The sequence below is a fragment of the Aspergillus pseudonomiae genome (assembly GCF_009193645.1).
Source record: "Aspergillus pseudonomiae strain CBS 119388 unplaced genomic scaffold BDV37scaffold_9, whole genome shotgun sequence".
NCBI lineage: Eukaryota > Fungi > Ascomycota > Eurotiomycetes > Eurotiales > Aspergillaceae > Aspergillus > Aspergillus pseudonomiae.
Window position 1 is genome coordinate 422,330 of NW_022476001.1, and position 20,232 is coordinate 442,561.

The window sequence follows — 20,232 nt, forward strand, 5'->3', positions numbered from 1 at the left end:
AATCCTGCGTGCCAGAAGTTCCACCTTCCGAACGGAAAGCATCTATGCGGGACAGACATCGCGGGTAGGGCTCCATGGGCTTCTTGGCAGGGGTACTTCATTGATAACGACCGTCCTCGCCTACGGTGCATGAAACAACATGGCTGACGTCTCCCTTCATTAATGCGACGGATATGCGGGGATATGCCGGGCGATCGTCATCTAGATTAGTCTAGTCCTAGAACTACTAATACCCGAGCCCTCCAGGAGATATTATAAGTAGTAGTTGTAGTTTACGTGTCCACTCCGCATCACCGTTTCCGGATATAAAAAGGGGATGATAACCGTTGACCAGTGCGACGACGAGGATGGTGAAACGGTCTTCACACGTCAGCCTGTCGGCCTCGGAGCGGAATCCGGTGGCAGTTTAGGGCCGTGCAGATCACCTGACCAGCCCTGCCAAGAGGCGTAATCACGCAAGCCGTGTGGAGGATGTCGTGATGATGGGCATGCCCCGCCACGTGATCCGGCTGCCAGCTGCCGAAAGGCCGTTTCAATGTGATATCAGACTTGTTTCACCTGACCGGCATTTGGAGAGAAAGCGCCTTGTCGATCCGATCTCGCAGGTGCTTTGACTTCAATGTACAGAGACAGATAGATAAAAAAAAAGAGAACAGTAATATCACCCCCAAATGTAACCGTACTGACGTATCCTCATTTCGAGTAATCGGAATTATCCGCAGAGAGTATTCGTGAATAATTCATTCATTCCCCCTGAAAATCATGACTCGTCTCGGTTTGATGATCCTGGAGATGGTGGTTTGGTCTCCAGTTCAGCGACGGGGTTCTGGAAGGGCTCGGTGATGGTCATGAATGGTGGGATAATTTATTTCGATCTGGGATTAAACTGTTTAGAAAATATTCAGTGGAAAAAGAAAAGAAAGGGATTGAATGGGTTTAAGAGTTGTTGCATGTTTGTCGGGACGATTCGTGACTAGTATAGAGTAAGTATTGATAGACGACATGAAGGAACCAAGGAACAGGGGAGGGATTGAAGAAGATTCTAAAACAGAGGTTTAATTTAATTGAGAATGCAATAGACAGAAAAAGGACTCAACGAAAACCAAAACCAAATCATACTGTGTATCAAATCCAATTCACCTGGTGATGATGCATACGTCGTCCAAGGACGTCCAAGAGTTTGGGAGCTCCACAGCCTGACGACTTCAACTCCGATCTTCATTAGCATCTTTGGCTGGAACAAGGCAATTCGCTCGGGATTCGAGAACCTTTGCCTTTCTCCTTGGAGCTCTCCATTCAATCGCCTAATTGAGAGGTTCCTTGGGTTGAACTTTTTTTTAGTATTTTCTTTTTCTTTTTCTCAAGGTCTTTTAAATCAATTTCTTTTTCCTTCTACATTTATTTCTCCCCCCCCCACTATTTCCGCACGTCCTTCGCCCCCCCTCTACTTTACTACTCTTCTCACATCCACCCTTTTCCTTTTAATCTCTTCATACCCCCCCTCTTTCTTGTGTTTCTCTTTCTCTTCCACCTTCTTTTCTACATTGCATTGGTCAGTTCATTTACACATACAACATGGCCAACACTCCTCACGGTGGTGTCCTGAAGGACCTTCTTGCCCGCGATGCTCCCCGCCACGACCAGTTGGCCGCGGAAGCGGAGACCCTGCCCGCCATTGTTCTCTCCGAGCGCCAGCTGTGCGATCTTGAACTGATCATGAACGGTGGCTTCAGTCCTCTTGAGGGTATGTTCTCAATCGCAACATGGCGCTTTTTCTTGGCTGTATTGCGACACCGCTTGGCAGTTGGCGGAGCCTGAAAGTTGACTCGGTGGCTGACTCCGATATCTCTCCGCAGGCTTCATGAACCAGAAGGATTTTGACGGGTATGCTGCGCTTTCCCCATTCGCACCAAGAAAACCAATTGTAGTCCAAAGTTCTCAAAAAATGAGCCTTGGCAGAGGTCTTGGAAAAAATTAATATGATTACAATTGAAGTCCCAAGCTGCCAGAACAATCCACTAACATTCTGCGCCTGGTTAGTGTCTGTGAGGACTGCCGTCTTGCCGATGGCAACCTTTTCTCCATGCCCATTACCCTCGATGCCTCCCAACAGGTCATCAGCGAGCTCAAGCTGCAGGCTGGCTCTCGTGTCACTCTCCGCGACTTCCGTGATGACCGCAACCTGGCCATCCTGACCATCGACGACATCTACCGTGCTGACAAGTGAGTGCTTCCCCTTTGCCGTGGAGCGCGGTTTCGCATGCGGTCAGGTAACGCAGGTGACTGACGATTGAATTGCACTGGTTTAGGGAGAAGGAAGCCAAGCTGGTCTTTGGCGGTGATCCTGAGCACCCTGCCATCAAGTACCTCAACACCAAGATTGAGGAATTCTACATCGGTGGAAAGGTCGAGGCTGTCAACAAGCTGAACCACTACGACTATGTTGCTCTGCGCTGTACGTTTTGTCACTGGTGTACGAATCGACACCCTGATATTGACTGCTGACACGTTGTAGACACCCCCGCAGAGCTGCGCATCCACTTCGACAAGCTCGGCTGGTCCCGAGTTGTCGCTTTCCAGACCAGGTACTTTCGTCGAGCCTGAATGATGATCCCTGGGCGATCTTGTGCTAACAGCCCACTGCAGAAACCCCATGCACAGAGCTCACCGTGAGCTGACCGTTCGTGCGGCTCGTGCTCGCCAGGCTAACGTCCTGATCCACCCCGTTGTCGGTCTCACCAAGCCCGGTGACATTGACCACTTCACCCGTGTCCGTGCTTACCAGGCCCTCCTCCCCCGCTACCCCAACGGAATGGCCGTCCTTGGTCTGCTCGGCCTCGCCATGCGTATGGGTGGTCCCCGTGAGGCCATCTGGCACGCCATCATCCGTAAGAACCACGGTGCCACCCACTTCATCGTTGGTCGTGACCACGCCGGTCCCGGTAAGAACTCCAAGGGCGAAGAGTTCTACGGCCCCTACGACGCTCAGCACGCTGTCGAGAAGTACAAGGACGAGCTGGGTATCGAGGTCGTCGAGTTCCAGCAGGTCACCTACCTGCCGGACACCGATGAGTACAAGCCTAAGGATGAGGTTCCTGCCGGTGTGAAGACTCTGGATATCTCCGGTACCGAGCTGCGCAACCGCCTCCGCACGGGTGCCCACATCCCCGAGTGGTTCTCTTACCCCGAAGTTGTTAAGATCCTGCGTGAATCCAGCCCCCCGCGTAACACCCAGGGTTTCACCGTCTTCCTTACCGGTTACCAGAACTCCGGCAAGGACGCCATCGCTCGTGCTCTGCAGGTCACCTTGAACCAGCAGGGTGGTCGCGCTGTCTCTCTCCTCCTGGGTGACACTGTCCGCCACGAGCTCTCTTCTGAGCTTGGCTTCAGCCGCGAGGACCGCCACACCAACATTCAGCGTATCGCCTTCGTTGCCAGCGAGCTGACCAAGGCCGGTGCTGCTGTTATCGCCGCTCCCATTGCCCCCTACGAGCACTCCCGGAAGGCCGCTCGTGAGGCCGTTTCCCAGCACGGTTCCTTCTTCCTGGTCCACGTCAACACCCCTCTGGAGTACTGTGAGAAGACCGACAAGCGCGGTATCTACGCCAAGGCCCGCGCCGGCGAGATCAAGGGCTTCACTGGTGTTGATGATCCTTATGAGGCTCCTCAGAACGCTCACCTCACTGTTGATGTCTCCAAGCAGACTGTTCGCAGCATTGTCCACGAGATCATCCTTCTGCTTGAGACTGAGGGTTTCTTTGACCGTGCTTAGAGCGAAGGTGTTCTGGAATGGGCTTTTTTTCTTGTAATGAATGTTAAAGTGATTTGAACTAAGTGTTGGAAGATATCATAGAACGTTTTTGCTTTAATGGATTACCTTTGATCCCACTGATACTTGAAGTTTTGAGTAATTGCCCATGATGGGAGTGAACTTGTCGCTAGCATGATAGCAATCGGGGCGCACATATTGACAGCATAGGGGTAAACACCAACTCCATATACTTACACCAGAGTAATTCATAAGTATATTCTCACCAAGTAAACATTTTCAGAATAATTTGTTGCTACTTTAACATCTACGAACGGAACTAAACCTATTAAATCCGCGGGTAAAATAAAATTTATTGCAAACCATGCAAACAGACCTACCAAGATGCTCCAACCACAGAAAAGCGGAATTGACCGTCCACGAGATCCAACAACCACAACCCCAAAGCATCAGAGATGCTCCCCCCTCGCCTCACAAGTCGGATACCGGGGGCCATCCGGCCAACCCGGATACCATGCACTCACAGTCTTCGCCACCCCTCTCGCGCATTCACGGCAAAGTCCCGACTCGAGCTCGTATCCCCCCCATACGTCAGGCCACAGCTCCCCTTCCTCTCTCCACTGGCAAGCAGCCGCCCTGTGCCGCCATTGTCGATTCATCTCCGCCAGCATTTCGCACGCCTGATCTCGACGGAGAGTCGCGAGCATTATAAACGTCGTCTTTCCCGCGGCCTCCGCATCGGCCTGTCGTTCTATGCTATCCTGGTGCTGTTCCAGGTGATCAAGCTGGGTGTTTATCAGGAGGAAATCGAGCATCAATGGCCGACGCCGCAGGAGTGGTCGTGGAAGAGTCGGTGGTGCTTGCGCTCTGCGCAGGCGCTGCAGCATCCGGAGGATATCGGGAAGCTGATGACCAATTGGCCCATGGTGGCGGGGTATCTGAAGGAACTGCTGGAGCGGTTGGAGGATCCTGCGGGTGAAGGGAAGGGTATTGTTGAGCAAGGGGATGGCGGGTTTTTGGTGGAGGGTGTGGGGAAGACTGGGTTTGATGTGTCGAGCAAGAGTGAACCCTGGCGGAGAGGGTACTTCCAGGCGCTGATGGGGGCGGCGAAAGCGGCGGAGAATCTGGAGGGCTGGTTGACGGACCGGAAGCAGCGTATCTCTGCGCCGGCGGAATATGTGGTCGGTCCCTCGAACCCGCGTCCGAAGCCTATGCCTGCGGGTCAGAAGAAGGTGCCGCGGGAGGAGGATTGCGAGCAGGCTTCTCCGAGCCCCGAGGTCTTCTACATGAAGATCCTGACTACGCGTGGGTTTGATACTCGGCAGAAGCTGGATGCTGCCCTCGCTTACGCGGATTGGCTGGACTATAAGGGGTTGCAGGATACTGCGAGCGACATGTACAATTGGGCTATGGACATTGCGGCCTCTGGGTCACCGGTGGACGCCGGGAAGGTGGTGGATGTGAAAACGGGGGTTCTTAAGAATGATGGCAAGTCCTTGCCGTCGGAAAATATACTGCGTGTCTCGACCGCGCTTGCGGTTTACCATGCCCGACATAACAACCTTCCCACCGCTCTCTCCATCTTTACCTCCGTTCTGAAAGCCCGTCGTTCTCTACCGCCGCCACCTCCTGGCACGATTATCCCCAAACTCCCATCTCTACACAAGTCTAAGGACCCGTTCCGTTACCTTTTCGACTCAATTAAGATCATGCTCGTCCCCGTTGAATATCCCGCACCTCTCCCATCTGGAAATGAACCGCCACTTCGAACTGCTACCTCTGCCTGCGACGAGGCTGGGCTCATGACTTACATTGGCGAGATCATCTACGCCTCATCCTCAAAAGAAAAGGGCCTCGCCTGGACCCGCGACGCAGTTGACACAGCCGAGGCCACCATGCTCGAGCTCGGCGAATCCGACCGTATTCCCCGACACCGCTGCGCGGAGTGCCTCCGCGTAGGCTTGGAGAACTGGAAGACGATGGTCTCCCGACTTGTCGCCAAGGCTGAGAAAGAAGAGCAGGAAAGCATTCAGAATGTCGGACGCTCCTGGTTCGGCGGCCAGAAGCAGGTCGAAGCTAAATCCGTGGAACGGAAGAGATGGGAAGCCGAGAATCTGATCCTTGACGACCGAATTCGGCGACTTTGGCCGATGATTGACGGGGAGTCTGGGCTAGAGGGGATTGCGCCCAATAGCTCATTGTTTGTATGATGTTATTTTGAGTGAGAAATTCTTGTCTTCGAAGGGACGATTATACCAGGAGTTTGGGGCGAGATTAGCATCTTTTGGTCTTGTCGGTTCATAAAATGCCTGTATATTTACTGAACATATTTGCATAAGTTATACGACGTTGAATGTTATCCATAATAGGTTTTTCGTTTTTTTGCGCCTTCGGATAATACCTCGGTGGAGGGAATGTAGAGCTGTAGCCACACTGCAGACAGTGTGGTATGATCACTGGGTACCTGACTAACTGCATCATATCGTCAGGGCCTTGGTTTTTGATACCTAGTAAGAGTATCACTATGGCATTGCGTGCTCAGTTAATTTGGAGACGTCGTTGTAGCGATTTAAGTACGGAGAGCTCCGTACGGGGATTGTTCTCCGAAGGGATAGGGCATCAATCATTTCCCATTACCCAACAACTTTCTTATTGTATCCTCTTTCGCCCTCGCGTAAGAGGAAATGAGGAGAAACTAACCTGCATTGAACCGTGAGGGGACAAGTCCAACTAAATGGCGATGTTCGGCCACTGCAGATGTGGGTCTAAACACTGGGATGGATGTCGTGATCTAATCGTTGCATGAGCCGTATCGTCGCATTATTGGCTTCAGGTATGAAATGTTGCATCCCGATGGAGCTCCACATGCAACCCAGCCCCCAATGAGAGAGATGGAGGTACTATCCGGAGTAGCCGGCGAGATAAAATGAGCGTTGGGATTGGGTCTGCAGTCGGATATCCGTCGGGGGATGCCGCTGCATATGTGAGCTATCCACAGTTACCTTCCTGATCAAGGAAAGGATTCCCACCGACCCTGAACCCATGAAAGCTTCCCAATGCTTGTCTGTCGGGGACAAGCTTCTCCACCCCTGGTGATGTGCATCGTACTATTTGTTTCTGCCTGTTTTCTCGCCGTTTAAAAAGAGCACGAGGCGACCCCCCCCCCTGTCGATCGACTCTGAGTTTCGCTCACGGGTTCCTTGTCCAACTTGGCAAAACTTACTCACGATGCGTGCGGTAACAGTTATTGCTTCTCTTTTGCTGGTCGGCTCTGCCGTCGGCTTGGAGAATCCTCATCGCAAAGCTAAGGCCGTTCACCGAGCTCACCAGCACAAGGCGGTCTTGCCTCGTGCACTCCCGGTGGCTGGGAATGAGGATTACAAGTACTTGACTAACAAGACCGAGAGTTAGTATTTGACAATCCCGAAATAGTTGAGGTAATAATGCTGATGTATTCATGTCCCGGGTAGGATTCCTTGTCAACGGCACTGGCATCCCAGAAGTGGACTTTGACGTTGGGGAATCTTACGCAGGTCTCTTACCCAACTCGCCCGCTGGGAACTCCAGCCTCTTCTTCTGGTTCTTCCCTTCTCAGAACCCGAAGGCACAGGATGAGGTATGCATTGACCGCCAATATAACAGGGTAGCTGTAGTCTTCTGAAATCTAACACATCTCTAGATCACAATCTGGCTGAATGGTGGACCAGGATGCAGTTCCCTCGATGGATTGTTGCAGGAACATGGTCCCTTCCTCTGGCTTCCGGGCACTTACAAACCTGCTCGAAACCCATACTCGTGGACTAACCTGACAAATGTGGTCTATATTGACCAGCCGGCTGGAACGGGCTTATCTCCTGGCCCGTCTACCGTGGATGACGAGGAGGGCGTTGCCGCCCAGTTCAAGAGCTGGTTCAAGCACTTCGTCGACACATTCGGCCTGCACGGCCACAAGGTGTATCTGACCGGTGAGAGTTATGCCGGACAATACATCCCGTATATCGCTTCGGCAATGTTGGACGAAGAAGATGAGAAGTATTTCAATGTGAAGGGTATTCAGATCAACGACCCTTCGATTAACGATGACTCTGTGATGATTTATGGTATGTTTTGCATGGTGCTTTGACACTCGCGCTGATGCCTATTCTGACAATACTACAGCCCCGGCCGTCAGGCATCTGAACCATTACACAAGTGTCTTCGCTTTGAACGACACATTTATGGCCGATGTCAACTCCCGTGCGGACAAGTGTGGCTTCAACAAGTTCCTTGATGAGGCGTTGACTTACCCACCACCGAAGGACTTCCCTGTCCTTCAGGAGATCAACTCGGAGTGCGCTATCTGGGACGATATTATTGCGGCTGTTTACGATGTCAACCCTTGCTTCAACATCTACCACTTGACAGACTACTGTCCTTATCTCTGGAGCGAGATGGGCTTCCCTTCTCTCGCAGGCCCACCCAACAACTACTTCAACCGCACTGATGTCCAGAAGGCCCTTCACGTCCCTCGCACGGATTACTCTGTCTGCGGAGAAACGACCATCTTCAAGAACGGTGATCAATCTCCCCCCAGTGCCCTGGGTCCCCTCCCTAGCGTGATTGAGCGGACGAACAACACAATTATTGGCCACGGATGGCTTGATTACCTACTTTTCCTGAATGGATCATTAGTGACCATCCAGAACATGACTTGGAACGGTGCCCAAGGGTTCCAGAAGCCTCCTGTCGAACCACTTTATGTCCCCTATCATTATGGTCTGGCCGAGCTCGCCAATGGCAATGCCCCGGAGCCATTCACACAGATCGCTGGTGCGGGACTTCTAGGCACAGCTCATACCGAGCGTGGGTTGACTTTCTCCAGTGTTTACTTGGCTGGTCATGGTAAGTTGAAACTCAATAGTAGCTGTTGATGACTGAATTGTGGTGCTGACAATGAGGCTAGAAATTCCCCAGTATGTTCCCGGTGCGGCATATCGCCAGCTGGAGTTCTTGCTTGGTCGCATTGAGAACCTGCAGCAGCGGGGAGGGTACACTGCCTAGATGTATAAATAGACCACTTCAATCTGTATATACAAGACTTGAGGTATATAGGACGTATTTTAATAGTACGCTTAGACGGAGAATAAATGCAGCTCCGACATTATCTTCCTTCAGAATCAGTGTTCTTCACGCCCGTTGCGGAAAAATCATAACGAACTGTGTACTAAGCCAGGCGTGCCCTTCTTCGGATCTTCGAATAAAGTAGGTTCTTAAACCCGACGAACATGGGAAGCTGCATCGTCGCATATTCGGGGGTTTCAGAGAAGAGCCCGGCAGGCGCAATTGACTGAGCTTCGGCCTTGTTTACAACGATGTAGCACTGTCCGATCGTATCGTTAAGACCAATGAATGCTATCAGATAATTTCTTTTATACGCTGCATGCAAGGTCGTATTTCTTCCTGGGTCGCGGCTTATGATCGCATTGGCTGGACGGTAATGGGCTGACTCCATGCCCATTCTGCGAATAGCGGACACATGCACCTTAGCGTAGAGCGGAAGATTCCGAGGCTTTGTGAGAGTTAATTTTCGGCATACGGTAGGGGTAAGAAAAGCGCGGGTGATCATTCGATTCGTTTTGTGTGTGTGGTTCCCGGTGCTGTGCAGGTGGCCTTGTATGGATGCAAGATGTAAAGAGGCCTTCAACTGATCGCTAGAGAATATGGTCTCTGGACTAGCTGTGAATGCATTGTACTGGTCGCTTATACTACCACTGTCCATTATCTTGGTCAGATCTAATGGGCTGACCTGCGTATGCTCATCGCATCCAAACTGCGTCGTGAGCCTGAAAGACAGGCCGGCCTTGGAGGCCTCGCGGACCATCCAGACCAGCGGGATATGGCCGAGGCTCCAAGCCTCACCGGGGTCTAGCGGTACAAGCCCCCCGATATCCTGTTGAAATTAGCAAAAGATTTCACGAGCAAACAAAATACTTACAGCATGACTACCCGGGAACCAGACTTGCTTGACTCCTTTCATACGTAGTCCATCGCTGAGCTCCTCTTTCAGTAGAACTGGACGTAGTGCAGCGTGATATTCATCTATTGAAACTGCATGACAAATAGTACTGGCTGATTTCGAAATCTCCGTAGCTGTCGAGATTCGCTCCCCTTCTCCGTCGAGATGTTTGGATTTGACGACGACCGTATCGAATAAACCAAGAAATCGGATGCTGTTAACGGGCTTGCAGAGCTTTTCCCGGAAGTCTTTCATTTTAAAGTAACTCTCTCTTTCCTCCCACATCTTATCAGCATCGGCCCTCAGCGTATAGGTATTCCACCGTTGGAAGATGTCCCAGGCAGCCTGAAAGCTCTCGTTACCTTGAGGCAATATTCCAATATAATCGACCATTTTTGCGAGTGCTTGAGCTATGTAAGCCCCATTGGAGAAGCCAAAGAGAAATATCTCATCCCCGACATTATAGTAATCTACGAGCCACTGTTAGAAGTAGTATTAGTGTTTCGGTATCTTCTAGTTCCACAAAATAGCTTACATTGTATCCATCACCTATACATGCCTTGAAACCACCAGCACGGCTAGAATTGGCTCGTTGGTAGTAACAAAGCTGGGAACCGTTCGTGCCATAAAGCATGTTATGGATTTTCTCAATGTTGGATTGATGATTCGCTTGACGCTTCTGGCTCCCTCCGTCGAAACATAGAATTAGCTTTTTAGGTGGCTCTCCTGATTGTGATAACTCTTTGCGGAGACGAGATCCTGCGTAGTGATAAGGTCTATGCTCATGCAGCAGGGAGCCCCCTCCCTCGCCAATGGATGTCTTCATCACATAGATCGTTTGAGCCTTGGCATGACGCATTTTCGACAGCGGAATTTCCCTGTTGATTCGAGAGTTATGTCTCATATACTGGAACTGTCCGCCAGGGCTCGGAAGCAGATATATCCCCACAAGAGCTCTATACTTTTCTGAGGTGTCCTGACACTCGAGGACAAGTATGTCCTTTACCAGTAGGTTCTGGTACAGGGGTAAATGCAGTCTTATACCCCGGTTGGTCACCGAGAACGGAGCAGAATCCTTCTTTGAAAAATAAAAGGGCACGATATCTCCGGAATGCTTGAAATCAGCGGGCGATCGTGCAAGCAAACCAGTTTCAGGTCGGTCTGATGCTTCGCGTATTTCCCATGCGAAAAGTGACTGATCGGCTGACTCTTTCATAATCTCTTCCTGTAGTCTTATGAAAGCCTTCTCGCCCTCTCCATAGAGCAACGGCATGTTCACGTGAAATATCCCCATGAGACAGTAGGCTATGTCCTCCACACGTGTCGTCTTTCTTCCTGAAGCCCATGACATTCGCCTGGCAATGCTAAAATCGGACAACTGTGCTGAACCTTTCAAAATCGACTCGTCTATTTTGGTGATCTCATGTATCAAGGTGCTCCAGGAGTCTCTTGATCCTATCTCACTCCAGTCATCTGCAAGAAAACGCACATCCGACGGAGCAATGAGTTCTTGAAGGGTCCAACCTCGTTTGAAGTATTCACTCTTCCTAACTTTGGACGATAAATCAGATTGATCATTGTTCGAGGAAACATCGCGTAAGTAAGCATAACACTGTCCTGCCGACTCGTACCATCTGAACATTGAGTTAATCGCTTCGGACAGCTCAGCGCTACTTTCTTTATTGATACAACATGTGTCAATCCAGGCATACTCGAAGCCATCCTGGTTGGCTACTTTACACATGTTCTCCACTTTTCTGTAGCCCTCCGTATCATGGTTCCGGCCGAGGAGTATGTCTTGGAACGTAACTTCTTTCTTGCCCCATCGGTGCGAGAGGACCGCGTAAGGCGGGATTTCATCTGTGAATTCCTCGAGCTGTAAACGCCCTGTGTGAATTAGACGCATTGTCGGTGTCAGTGCAGGGTATGCAAAGGAACTTGGAAGAGAAGTTGGGCTTCCTGTTTACGGCGGGCATATCGTCTAGTCTCTTTGGGGTATGGTTGTTTGACCATGTGACGTGGCATACATCAGCTTTAGTCTACATCGTCCGTCCGTAGAAGCTCAATTGTTAACGATAGTGACCAACTTTGGGCCAAATGTACCAATTCTCAGATGAGATTTTATCAAATCGAGCGAGACCGCATGAAGCAAAGGTTCCTGCCCTACTGGACATTCGCAAGTTGTGCTAAACAATCTCCGTTTCGTGACAACGTCACTCATCTTAGTTTTCAGGTATCCTTCCCCTTCCATTCGGTCTTGATAGTTAGTTTGACCCGATTATAACTACCTCTCACTACCCTGACAGGGTGACATTTCTATGTCAGAGTAGAATTAACGAACTAAAGAGGAAGCCTGGTGTAGCATTACAAAAGTACAACTGTGATTTTCAGCCAGGTTACTATTTTAGTATCTTCTATCACGTGACCTTCATGCAAAGTGTCCTGCATCTTATGAGCATTGAAAGCCCCGAGTGTCCAGCATTGCGCATCTCTGCCTGCTCTAACAAAGTATTCCCAAAATGACAGCGAGTCTTCCTCTTTTTAGGGGAAACAGCATTTCCTTGGAAGATGCCTTGGAGGATAACGACAATATTCTCCATCGGTTAGATTATCCACAAAAAAAGTAGGAATTCTGGTCGTATCTTCTCTTTTATAAGAATGATATTGAAGAAATAGTTTGCTTTCATCTTTGTGCAAAACATTGCCAGGTAGCTGATGAAACTCACTAGTTATTTAGCAGCTATAATGTATGTATTCCTGTCTATATCGATCCGCTATCCGAGGAGGTGGTTTTAATTCGAATCCCCTTACCTTTTAAAATCGGAGAGGCGTTTAATCCTGGAAACATGGATGAAAAGCTACGGTGCGAAGTAGCTACCTATATTTGGATTCGTGAGAATTGCTTGACTGTCCCTATTCCGTCTCTCTATGGGTTCGCATTCCCTAATAGGCTGACAGTCTGTGAACTCAATCCAATATCTTTTAGTCTTCTTTATTAGTTTGTGTCACGTCAATATCGCGACGGGCCATTCATACTCACACTTACTGATCTTCACCCAAGTAACATATTCGTTGATGAACACTGGCATGTAACATCCCTTATTGATCTAGAATGGGTATATTTGTTTCCTGTCGAGTTATAGACACCCCTATACTGGTTATTTGGTTGACCTATTGATGATATTGAGCATGGAGAATATCTACAGACCTTCGAGAAAATCATCAATGAATTCATAGATATCTTTAAAGAACAGAAGAAAAGACTTCAAGGCCCTAATACTGTCCAGGCTCAGATTATAAGACAATGCTAGGTTAAAAAAAGTTTCTAGTATTTTTAGACTACACACAGCCCAAAGGGGCTCCTTAATATCTTCAACAAACATATCCAATGCAGGTTTTGTGAGGAGCATTACACCCAACGGGTGTTTAATCGAACTGTCAGTCCTTACTAGTGTGTAGGAGCCGAGGATTTTATTCAAAAGAAGGTCGAAGAGGACACGAAATACAAAGATCGGTTAAGAAGAAGGTTTGATAGCATTGGCCAACAATGCGATCCATGCGTTTGAAGTAAGCACTGCATTACAACGGGACGAGTCATCCTCAAGGACCCGTACGTAGCCTACCAAGTCAGATACTTATTGATTCACATTGCATTACCAAAGTCATGTGGATACCTAACAGGATACCACTTAGAGACCATTCCCACCTTTAGCGTATATGTTGATATTCACTATGTAGCGAATTCATAGGGGAGTACAAACCTGGTAACCTAAACCCTAAGCAAGTAGCAATGATGGGAGGCAAATTATTTAATCTATCTTCCCCTATTTTCTCCTACTTTCCTCAAACCCCACTCAAGATTTATCCATCCAGGACCATCCTTAATCCAAATTTTTCCCCTATCTCAGGAGAAGGGTAAGACTTGCTGAATCTTACAGAGTCATGAAGACACCAAATTGTCGAAGACTAACTCTATTTCCCTATTCATCTTCTGCCAACTCTATCTCCTGTGAATCAGCCCAGTAGAGTATTCACTACACCTTTTATTACTGCTTCCCATACATCGTTGTCTCTCCATGCAAAGCAGGATCCTCCATACATGACACGATCTGTCCACTTCCTCAACCACGAGGCGTCTTTCAGAGATGCTGTAGACTCCATCCGTTAAGCCGTGAGAAATGTCCTCCCATCAAAGAAGGGCAATGATATGTTCGTGTTCTGACGCTCAGATGGTCAAAGGGCGACTTGGAGCTTTCCGGCATTGAGATGGAACTTTTTGGACTTCTCTCTGCCAAACTCCATTATGTCTTGTCACCTGGCCATCGGATTGTATTTACCGAAGGTCCATGGCAGCTGGAAGGAGATTCCATAGTTACGATTTGGATTCCAATGCATATACCAGTACATATGCCCGTCGTGCAGCTCACGGAAAGCTTCTCAAGCCCATCACCAAGTATGACAGCCCTGCCAGGTGTATCTACCTGCACCCTGAATAGCTCAAAGTTACCTGGTTAGACCAGGCCAGAACGCATAAGAGGAAGCTTGCCTTACTACTTCCTAAACGGGCCTTTGGCAAGCGCTTTTCATCGTCGTCTATGAAGGTCACTCGTATATACCTACCGGTGCTTCATATCTCATATTATAGTACGCTTCTCCTCCCGAATGTTGACAGTGCAGTAAGCTAATAGAAACAGCAGCTCGCAGCATCCAGCAGCTCCGACTCTCCCATGAGGCTATGTGGAATCAGGCTTGGAGAAAACTGACAATGCCGGTATTTTGATTTTACTTGACTCCTGTTTTCCAACCGCAGCGGCACTTGGTGCCCTTCTTTGCATGTCCGCTTCGAGGAATTGTGGCTTTGGGGTCCAAATGAAGGTGAGAGCGGGTAACGAACAGTTGGCGACATCGGCTTTGGAGTCTCCAGCCACTTGAGTATGTAGGGAGGAGCTTCACCCGTATGTTTCTTGATTTGTTGGCAAGCATGGATTGTCCAGAGATTGAAGTGGCCCACCTCTATGCCAAGGTAGTGAAACAGGCCAACATAGCCGAGTGAGCTAGACTATTACTCCTGTGCACATCGCAAGCGTGGATAAGCTGCCGTCAATCACGCTCCATCCGCTTTACAAATAACGATACCGGTGGCCATGTGGAATATACTCAAGCAAAGCGACAGCTACGGCTTTATTATTTATATAGAAACCCACAATCTCCATTCTCGGTCAACCCAATGCCTCAAAACATTCTACAAAGTCAGGGGGGCAACGTGCAGCCTCCCCACACGGGAAAAGTAAAATCCTGTTCTCTCTGATGCCGTCCTTATTTAAATATTGCTTTTACATACCTTTGTTCTTTGTGTATTTATGAGAAAAAGAAAAGAAAAGAAAAGAAAAAAGACCAGCCGGCGACCTTCCGATTACATGGAGTAAATTCTACTCCCAACACATTCTCATCCCTCCCAAAATCAAGCAAAGCAAATTGTGCTACAATTAGCGCCCTCAGGTTCTTGACCTGATCATGTATGAATGACTTCAAGTACATAGAATTATAGTACTATAGTATTATAGGGCATCAGATTTTAGCACATTTGGTGCTCACTGATATAGGGTAAATATGCCCACGTGACTAAAACTAACCAACAGAAGAAGATAGCTCAGCCTGTCAGCGCATACACGAGTCCATATTCAGATATCCAATGGCTGTCAGCCCGTTAGAATCTACAGTACTGCCTAGTAGGGGTTCAGGAAGGTTCCCTTGCACGCGTTGAGGAGCCAGAGTCGTACGCCGCATTGCGCAATCTTCGTGATCGAGAATAATAAAAAAAAAAAAAAAAGGCATTCCAGACAGGCGGTTAGTGTCGGCACGCCTAGTACCCTCTCGCCATGATCCCCGTGGTATGTCCGACATGGCCCACCTCGTGCAGGAAGGCCCCATGGCCGATCGAACAGGCGCCGCGTATAAGGAGATTCGGAAATGTTATGTAGATATTCCCCCGAGCCGAGTGTTGCTCTCTCTGCTCCTTGGTAAATTCGGGGCAGGAAGTTCCTCGTACGAGATGTCTACACATAGAGAACACTAGACTTTCTGAACCACTTTACAGGAATACAGCTTGGACCACAACACGTGCACATATGTCCAAAAGGTTACAGGTGGAAAGACAGCCGTTTCTGGCCTCCCACAGGTCTTCATATTCTAGTTGTAGTATTACATAACCAACAAGTAAGATTTTAATAAGGCACCACTACCACAGCTCACACACCACCCTCCTTCTTGGCACTGATATTCGCTCCATCCTCAGTAACATCCAAAGAGCTACCGAGCGTAGCAGTCCACTTGCGCACCAGATGGCCCTTTAGGATAATTCCCGCCATGATGATATCGACAAAAACAATCAGGAACGCGCCCATTCCCCACATCCAGCCCACGCCAACAGAAGACTGCCACTGCGTGACGATGAACACGGACATCAGGCCAAACGAGACTCGATACGCGTTCAGCGACACCGAGGCCTCGACCGGGTTATTCAGGAAGCATTCGATGATATAGTTATAGCAGACCGGGAGGGCAAGCATCGCTCCAAACCAGATCAGGAACGAGCCCAGCGCCAACACCATGAAGTGGAGGTGGTATTGGAGGCCGGCGCCGTAGATCCCGAGCCCGATGGGGAGGAGGATGCTCGGCAGGATGGTGTTTGCCAGTCGGTACTCGGTGTGCCAGGTTCCGCCGCGGCGACGGGCGAGCCAGAGAGGTGTCTTGTCGTTGAAGAAGAAGCCGTAGACTTGAGCGCTGATGATTCCCACCCAGGCTGTCATGGTGAAGAAGGCCATTTGCAGGGAGGAGAAGCCGTACCCGCCCGCTTCCTCTGGGGGTTCGAGGTAGGTGGCCAATGTGGAGGCTTGCATGATAGGGAGACCCAAGGCGATGAAAATGTAGGTTCCGGTCAGCAGCGTGATGGGGGTAAATGTGATTTGGAGCGGGGTGATTGCTCTGCGGACCTAAGGAGACTGTCAGTTACCCGGATTCTGAGTAGATAGTAGGCAGAGCACTCTTAGATGCTATCAGTGGGTGCTTACAAATTCCGATCCCTTGCCCGATGGTTGTGTTTTGGTACCCGGCAAGAAGGTGGCGATGCGATTGGCAAGCCAGCCCTTGGGTAGGGGAGCACGCTTCGGCATGGAAGGGTCCCGGGGGAAAGTAGTCTCTTCAACAAAGAAGAACACAGCAAGGATGGCGGCGCCGACAGGGCCCAGCGTCCACCAGAAGACATAGTTCCACGGCTTGCGCTCCGCAATGAAACCGCCCAGCGTGCCACCGCCGACGACAGCAAAGATGATAAGGACCTCGAAGATAGCAAATGCTTTACCCCGCTGGTGCAGATAAAACATATCCATAATGTAACCGCTACCCAGGATAGCCGGGATACCACCAAACATGCCGCAGAAGAGTCGTGAGAGGGTGAAGGAGATATAGTCATTTGCACCCGTCATCTCGGCAGCCCAGATCTGGCAGGCGAAAATAGCCACCAGGCTCCAGAATACCACTGAACTGCGACCAATAACACCCACAAGAGGAATCACGAAGAAAGGGCCTGCGACCCATCCTGCTAGACCAGCCGCAACCGAGTTTAGGAGGTCGGTTTGAGTCTTGTGATATGCTGGGATTTGGTAGATGAAGGTGAGTTGGTTGGAATTGGGCGACATCTGACCCGCAAAACCAGCCAGGCAAATGCATGCAAATATGGTAATTTTCTTGTGCATGGGCCAGTTCTGGAAGATTGTTAGAGGGGTGCATCGCGATATGGTATGCCGGGGTCCAAGATCATTTCACATACCAAGGGGTCTTCCGGGTCATCGCTCGGTTGAGGAATGAGGACGATGCCATTGTCATTCTTTTTGGAATATTCGGAAGACTGATCGCTTCCACCTGCGACCATCACATCCGGTGAGGGATACTTGTCCTCTTGCTCTGTTGCAGACATGGTGAACGTGCAACCACTTGCAGAGAGCTTACGAGGGAAAAAAAAAGCAAAAAGGTTAATTTCTCCGAAGGATTTCTTCTTCATGAGCTGCAGGGCATGTGATTTATACTCGCACTGATGATTTGCAGATTTTATTATTCATTAGAACCTTACGTACAGGGGTTATTTCCACCCTAAATTACATTCGAACGAAGCGAAGAGTTGACCCCTGCATACTAGTAGATGTAACCTCGGCCATAGGTTCATGACGACAGGGGTCCGCGGCAACGATTCATTAATCGCTCGTCTCAGGTAGAAATCTCTCCAGGAGCGGCTTGACGGGGTTTCCGAAGAAGACCCCGTCTTGCTGGCTTGCGGACGGGGTGACATTCCGCGGATGCTAAGGAGCGACGGTTCGCGGTTGGGGTTTGTTAGTGCACGAGTTGGCTCGGAGCTAAGACTGGTTAGCAACGCTTATTACTGATCAGGAGGATCGCCCGGCCGTCCTCATTGGACCGCCAATATACTTCCGATGGAGCACTGATAATGCCAAGAACGCTTCGATATGAATCCCATTAGGCTACGGCGTAAATTGTCCTGTCCATTTTACTCCGACTACATCTTGATCCCGTGGGGAGTGCCTAAGATTGGTTCGTGGTCATGTTTTAATTTCAGATCGCATCGTAAATCTATATGGTGTTCTGGACGTATCTCCTTTCGGCACTCTCCTCCGAAGTTGGTCTCCGATCCATGTCGCTCTCCAAAGTATGCCCTAGCGTGGTGACCACCTCAATGGAAGTGGTTTTCATGATGCCCCGGTCATCAAGGCGAATTTGAGACTCGCTGTCCCCGCCATAGTCATCTCTCTCGTCTGGCTCGTTTCGAGTATCAAATACTGTATGTCCCCAGTCGATTCGCGAGTTTCGCCCGGTGCGCGTGTTCCGGAGTGGTAGAGAATGAGATTTGTCACGAGAATAATAGTTCGTCGTCACGGAGTTATGGCCGAGGAGCGGTCGGACAGATGGAGCAGCAGCAGCAATAATACCGAATGTCGCTTCCAGTCTACGACAGAGACAAGTCAGCATCGCTTTTTCTTTTTCAAGATGATGGAGTATTCGTTAGCCCGGGACAACTTACACTGCCCACATGAATAGGTCAACCAGATCCCCTAGATAATAACACTATCAATGATCGGCTCAATCATACAAGCATGACCTGGAACGCAAGAAGACATATACTCACACGTCGGATCTTTCGTTTCCATTAAACTAGGAACCAGGACAGTGCGAGCAATTGCGAAACCGCCGCTCCTGATAGTCCCGCCCTTCAATCAGTAAACATCTTCCAAATATTTCTGCCCATAGTTTACTCACGCGAACCCCAGGGCCATAATCCCGCATATGCCCAGTTTCACTCTCTTCGGGAGTTTGATGTTCCATAGGAAAATAATTGGCAGAATGGACAAAGCAAAGTCGGTTGATGCAGCAATCGCTACGTAGATCATGTCAGATTATACCGGCATCAAATGAGCGGGAGCCGTACTTCCTTGGGCGATTCCAATCGCATCGATCGCGGAAGCCGACCAACAGTGTCCATCCACTGACTTATCCCAGTTAAGCTCCACGGGGGTACATTGAGGGAATATAACGGCGGCGTCGAGTACACTGGTAATGGTGTTAAAGGCGATAAAGCACCAGAAGAAAACCCTCCATTTCTTGCTTGTGAGGCTTGACACCACTGTTAGCTGTAGCGTGGCGGTGGGCGGGACCCCAGTATGGGTACTTACAAAAGCCTCTTGAGGAAAAGACTAATTGAAATCTTGAGAAAGACTGTTGTGAAAATTAATAAAAACTCGCATATCCGCAAAAGTTTCATGCTGTAAGTTGCGTTGTCATGGCCGACATATTTTACGTGTCGTCCAAAACCATGCGAGGTTGCTCCAAGAACCAGTCCCAGAACAACCAGTTGCGTCAACTGAAGTGATATCGGGTCAGCCAAGGATCCAGAGTGTGCACATCCACGTAAACTCGAGATTCACCATCGCAAAGACATTGAACCAGTCATCCCAGGACAACATTCGAATCATGTACCGGCGCACATATAGCCGTAGTAATGTAAGGATTAAAGCAATGATGGTTGTAGCAATGGTCGGTACCGTGACCATCGACGCTCTAGAGACGTCGCCGCCATCAGATGGTACTGTTGACCTCTCCATGAGGTATGATGGTCTGCGGCAATCACAGGGGAATGGGGACGCTTATCGGGCGAAGACAACCATGGTCTTTTTTTTTTCTTTTCTTTTTTTTTTTTAGTGCCAAGGCAGAGAGGCACAAACAAGAACGAAAAAGAAGAAGAAATAATAATCCAGTCTAGCAGGGAGGGGCAAGGATTCGTTTCAGCACAGGGATACCCTGTCGAAGAACCACTAATTCCCGTAAGAAGCTTTGCCGAGGCCACCCCCGACACATGTCTTGCCCTTGCATTCCGGAGGAAATATTTGGTCCGAAGAATGTC

At 49.5% G+C, this 20,232-nt stretch overlaps 7 protein-coding genes across 7 annotated transcripts; 4 read left to right on the forward strand and 3 right to left on the reverse strand.

The window, feature by feature from the left end:
* Nucleotides 1-1,575: 1,575 nt before the first annotated feature.
* sC (sulfate adenylyltransferase) lies at nucleotides 1,576-3,772 on the forward strand (the record flags this gene model as incomplete). Its single annotated transcript, XM_032084273.1, has 6 exons — nucleotides 1,576-1,744; nucleotides 1,857-1,884; nucleotides 2,041-2,223; nucleotides 2,310-2,455; nucleotides 2,516-2,585; nucleotides 2,647-3,772. 6 exons carry the CDS (start codon nucleotides 1,576-1,578, stop codon nucleotides 3,770-3,772), a joined length of 1,722 nt encoding a protein of 573 aa, XP_031945176.1.
* A 351-nt stretch (nucleotides 3,773-4,123) lies between these two features.
* BDV37DRAFT_223655 (uncharacterized protein) lies at nucleotides 4,124-6,099 on the forward strand. The gene has a single exon (XM_032080223.1). It carries the CDS (start codon nucleotides 4,225-4,227, stop codon nucleotides 5,977-5,979), a length of 1,755 nt encoding a protein of 584 aa, XP_031945177.1. The 5' UTR covers nucleotides 4,124-4,224; the 3' UTR covers nucleotides 5,980-6,099.
* An 806-nt stretch (nucleotides 6,100-6,905) lies between these two features.
* Nucleotides 6,906-8,891, forward strand: cpdS (putative serine carboxypeptidase (CpdS)). Its single transcript, XM_032080224.1, has 5 exons — nucleotides 6,906-7,175; nucleotides 7,240-7,385; nucleotides 7,449-7,869; nucleotides 7,928-8,650; nucleotides 8,712-8,891. The coding sequence occupies exons 1-5, from the start codon at nucleotides 6,998-7,000 to the stop codon at nucleotides 8,807-8,809; spliced, it is 1,566 nt and encodes a 521-aa protein (XP_031945178.1). The 5' UTR covers nucleotides 6,906-6,997; the 3' UTR covers nucleotides 8,810-8,891.
* An 81-nt stretch (nucleotides 8,892-8,972) lies between these two features.
* BDV37DRAFT_279645 (uncharacterized protein) lies at nucleotides 8,973-11,670 on the reverse strand (the record flags this gene model as incomplete). The annotated part of the gene is made up of 3 exons (XM_032086375.1): nucleotides 8,973-9,698; nucleotides 9,744-10,244; nucleotides 10,300-11,670. 3 exons carry the CDS (start codon nucleotides 11,668-11,670, stop codon nucleotides 8,973-8,975), a joined length of 2,598 nt encoding a protein of 865 aa, XP_031945179.1.
* Nucleotides 11,671-12,283: 613 nt separating this feature from the next.
* On the forward strand, nucleotides 12,284-12,763 carry BDV37DRAFT_268992 (uncharacterized protein; the record flags this gene model as incomplete). Its single annotated transcript, XM_032084274.1, has 2 exons — nucleotides 12,284-12,387; nucleotides 12,502-12,763. The coding sequence occupies 2 exons, from the start codon at nucleotides 12,284-12,286 to the stop codon at nucleotides 12,761-12,763; spliced, it is 366 nt and encodes a 121-aa protein (XP_031945180.1).
* A 3,249-nt stretch (nucleotides 12,764-16,012) lies between these two features.
* BDV37DRAFT_268993 (synaptic vesicle transporter) lies at nucleotides 16,013-17,739 on the reverse strand (the record flags this gene model as incomplete). Its single annotated transcript, XM_032084275.1, has 3 exons — nucleotides 16,013-16,756; nucleotides 16,835-17,527; nucleotides 17,593-17,739. The coding sequence occupies 3 exons, from the start codon at nucleotides 17,737-17,739 to the stop codon at nucleotides 16,013-16,015; spliced, it is 1,584 nt and encodes a 527-aa protein (XP_031945181.1).
* A 592-nt stretch (nucleotides 17,740-18,331) lies between these two features.
* On the reverse strand, nucleotides 18,332-19,994 carry BDV37DRAFT_240254 (uncharacterized protein). The gene is made up of 7 exons (XM_032081053.1): nucleotides 19,757-19,994; nucleotides 19,505-19,692; nucleotides 19,261-19,445; nucleotides 19,092-19,209; nucleotides 18,961-19,028; nucleotides 18,856-18,886; nucleotides 18,332-18,780 (listed from the first exon to the last, which is right to left on the reverse strand). Exons 1-7 carry the CDS (start codon nucleotides 19,931-19,933, stop codon nucleotides 18,408-18,410), a joined length of 1,140 nt encoding a protein of 379 aa, XP_031945182.1. The 5' UTR covers nucleotides 19,934-19,994; the 3' UTR covers nucleotides 18,332-18,407.
* Nucleotides 19,995-20,232: the final 238 nt, after the last annotated feature.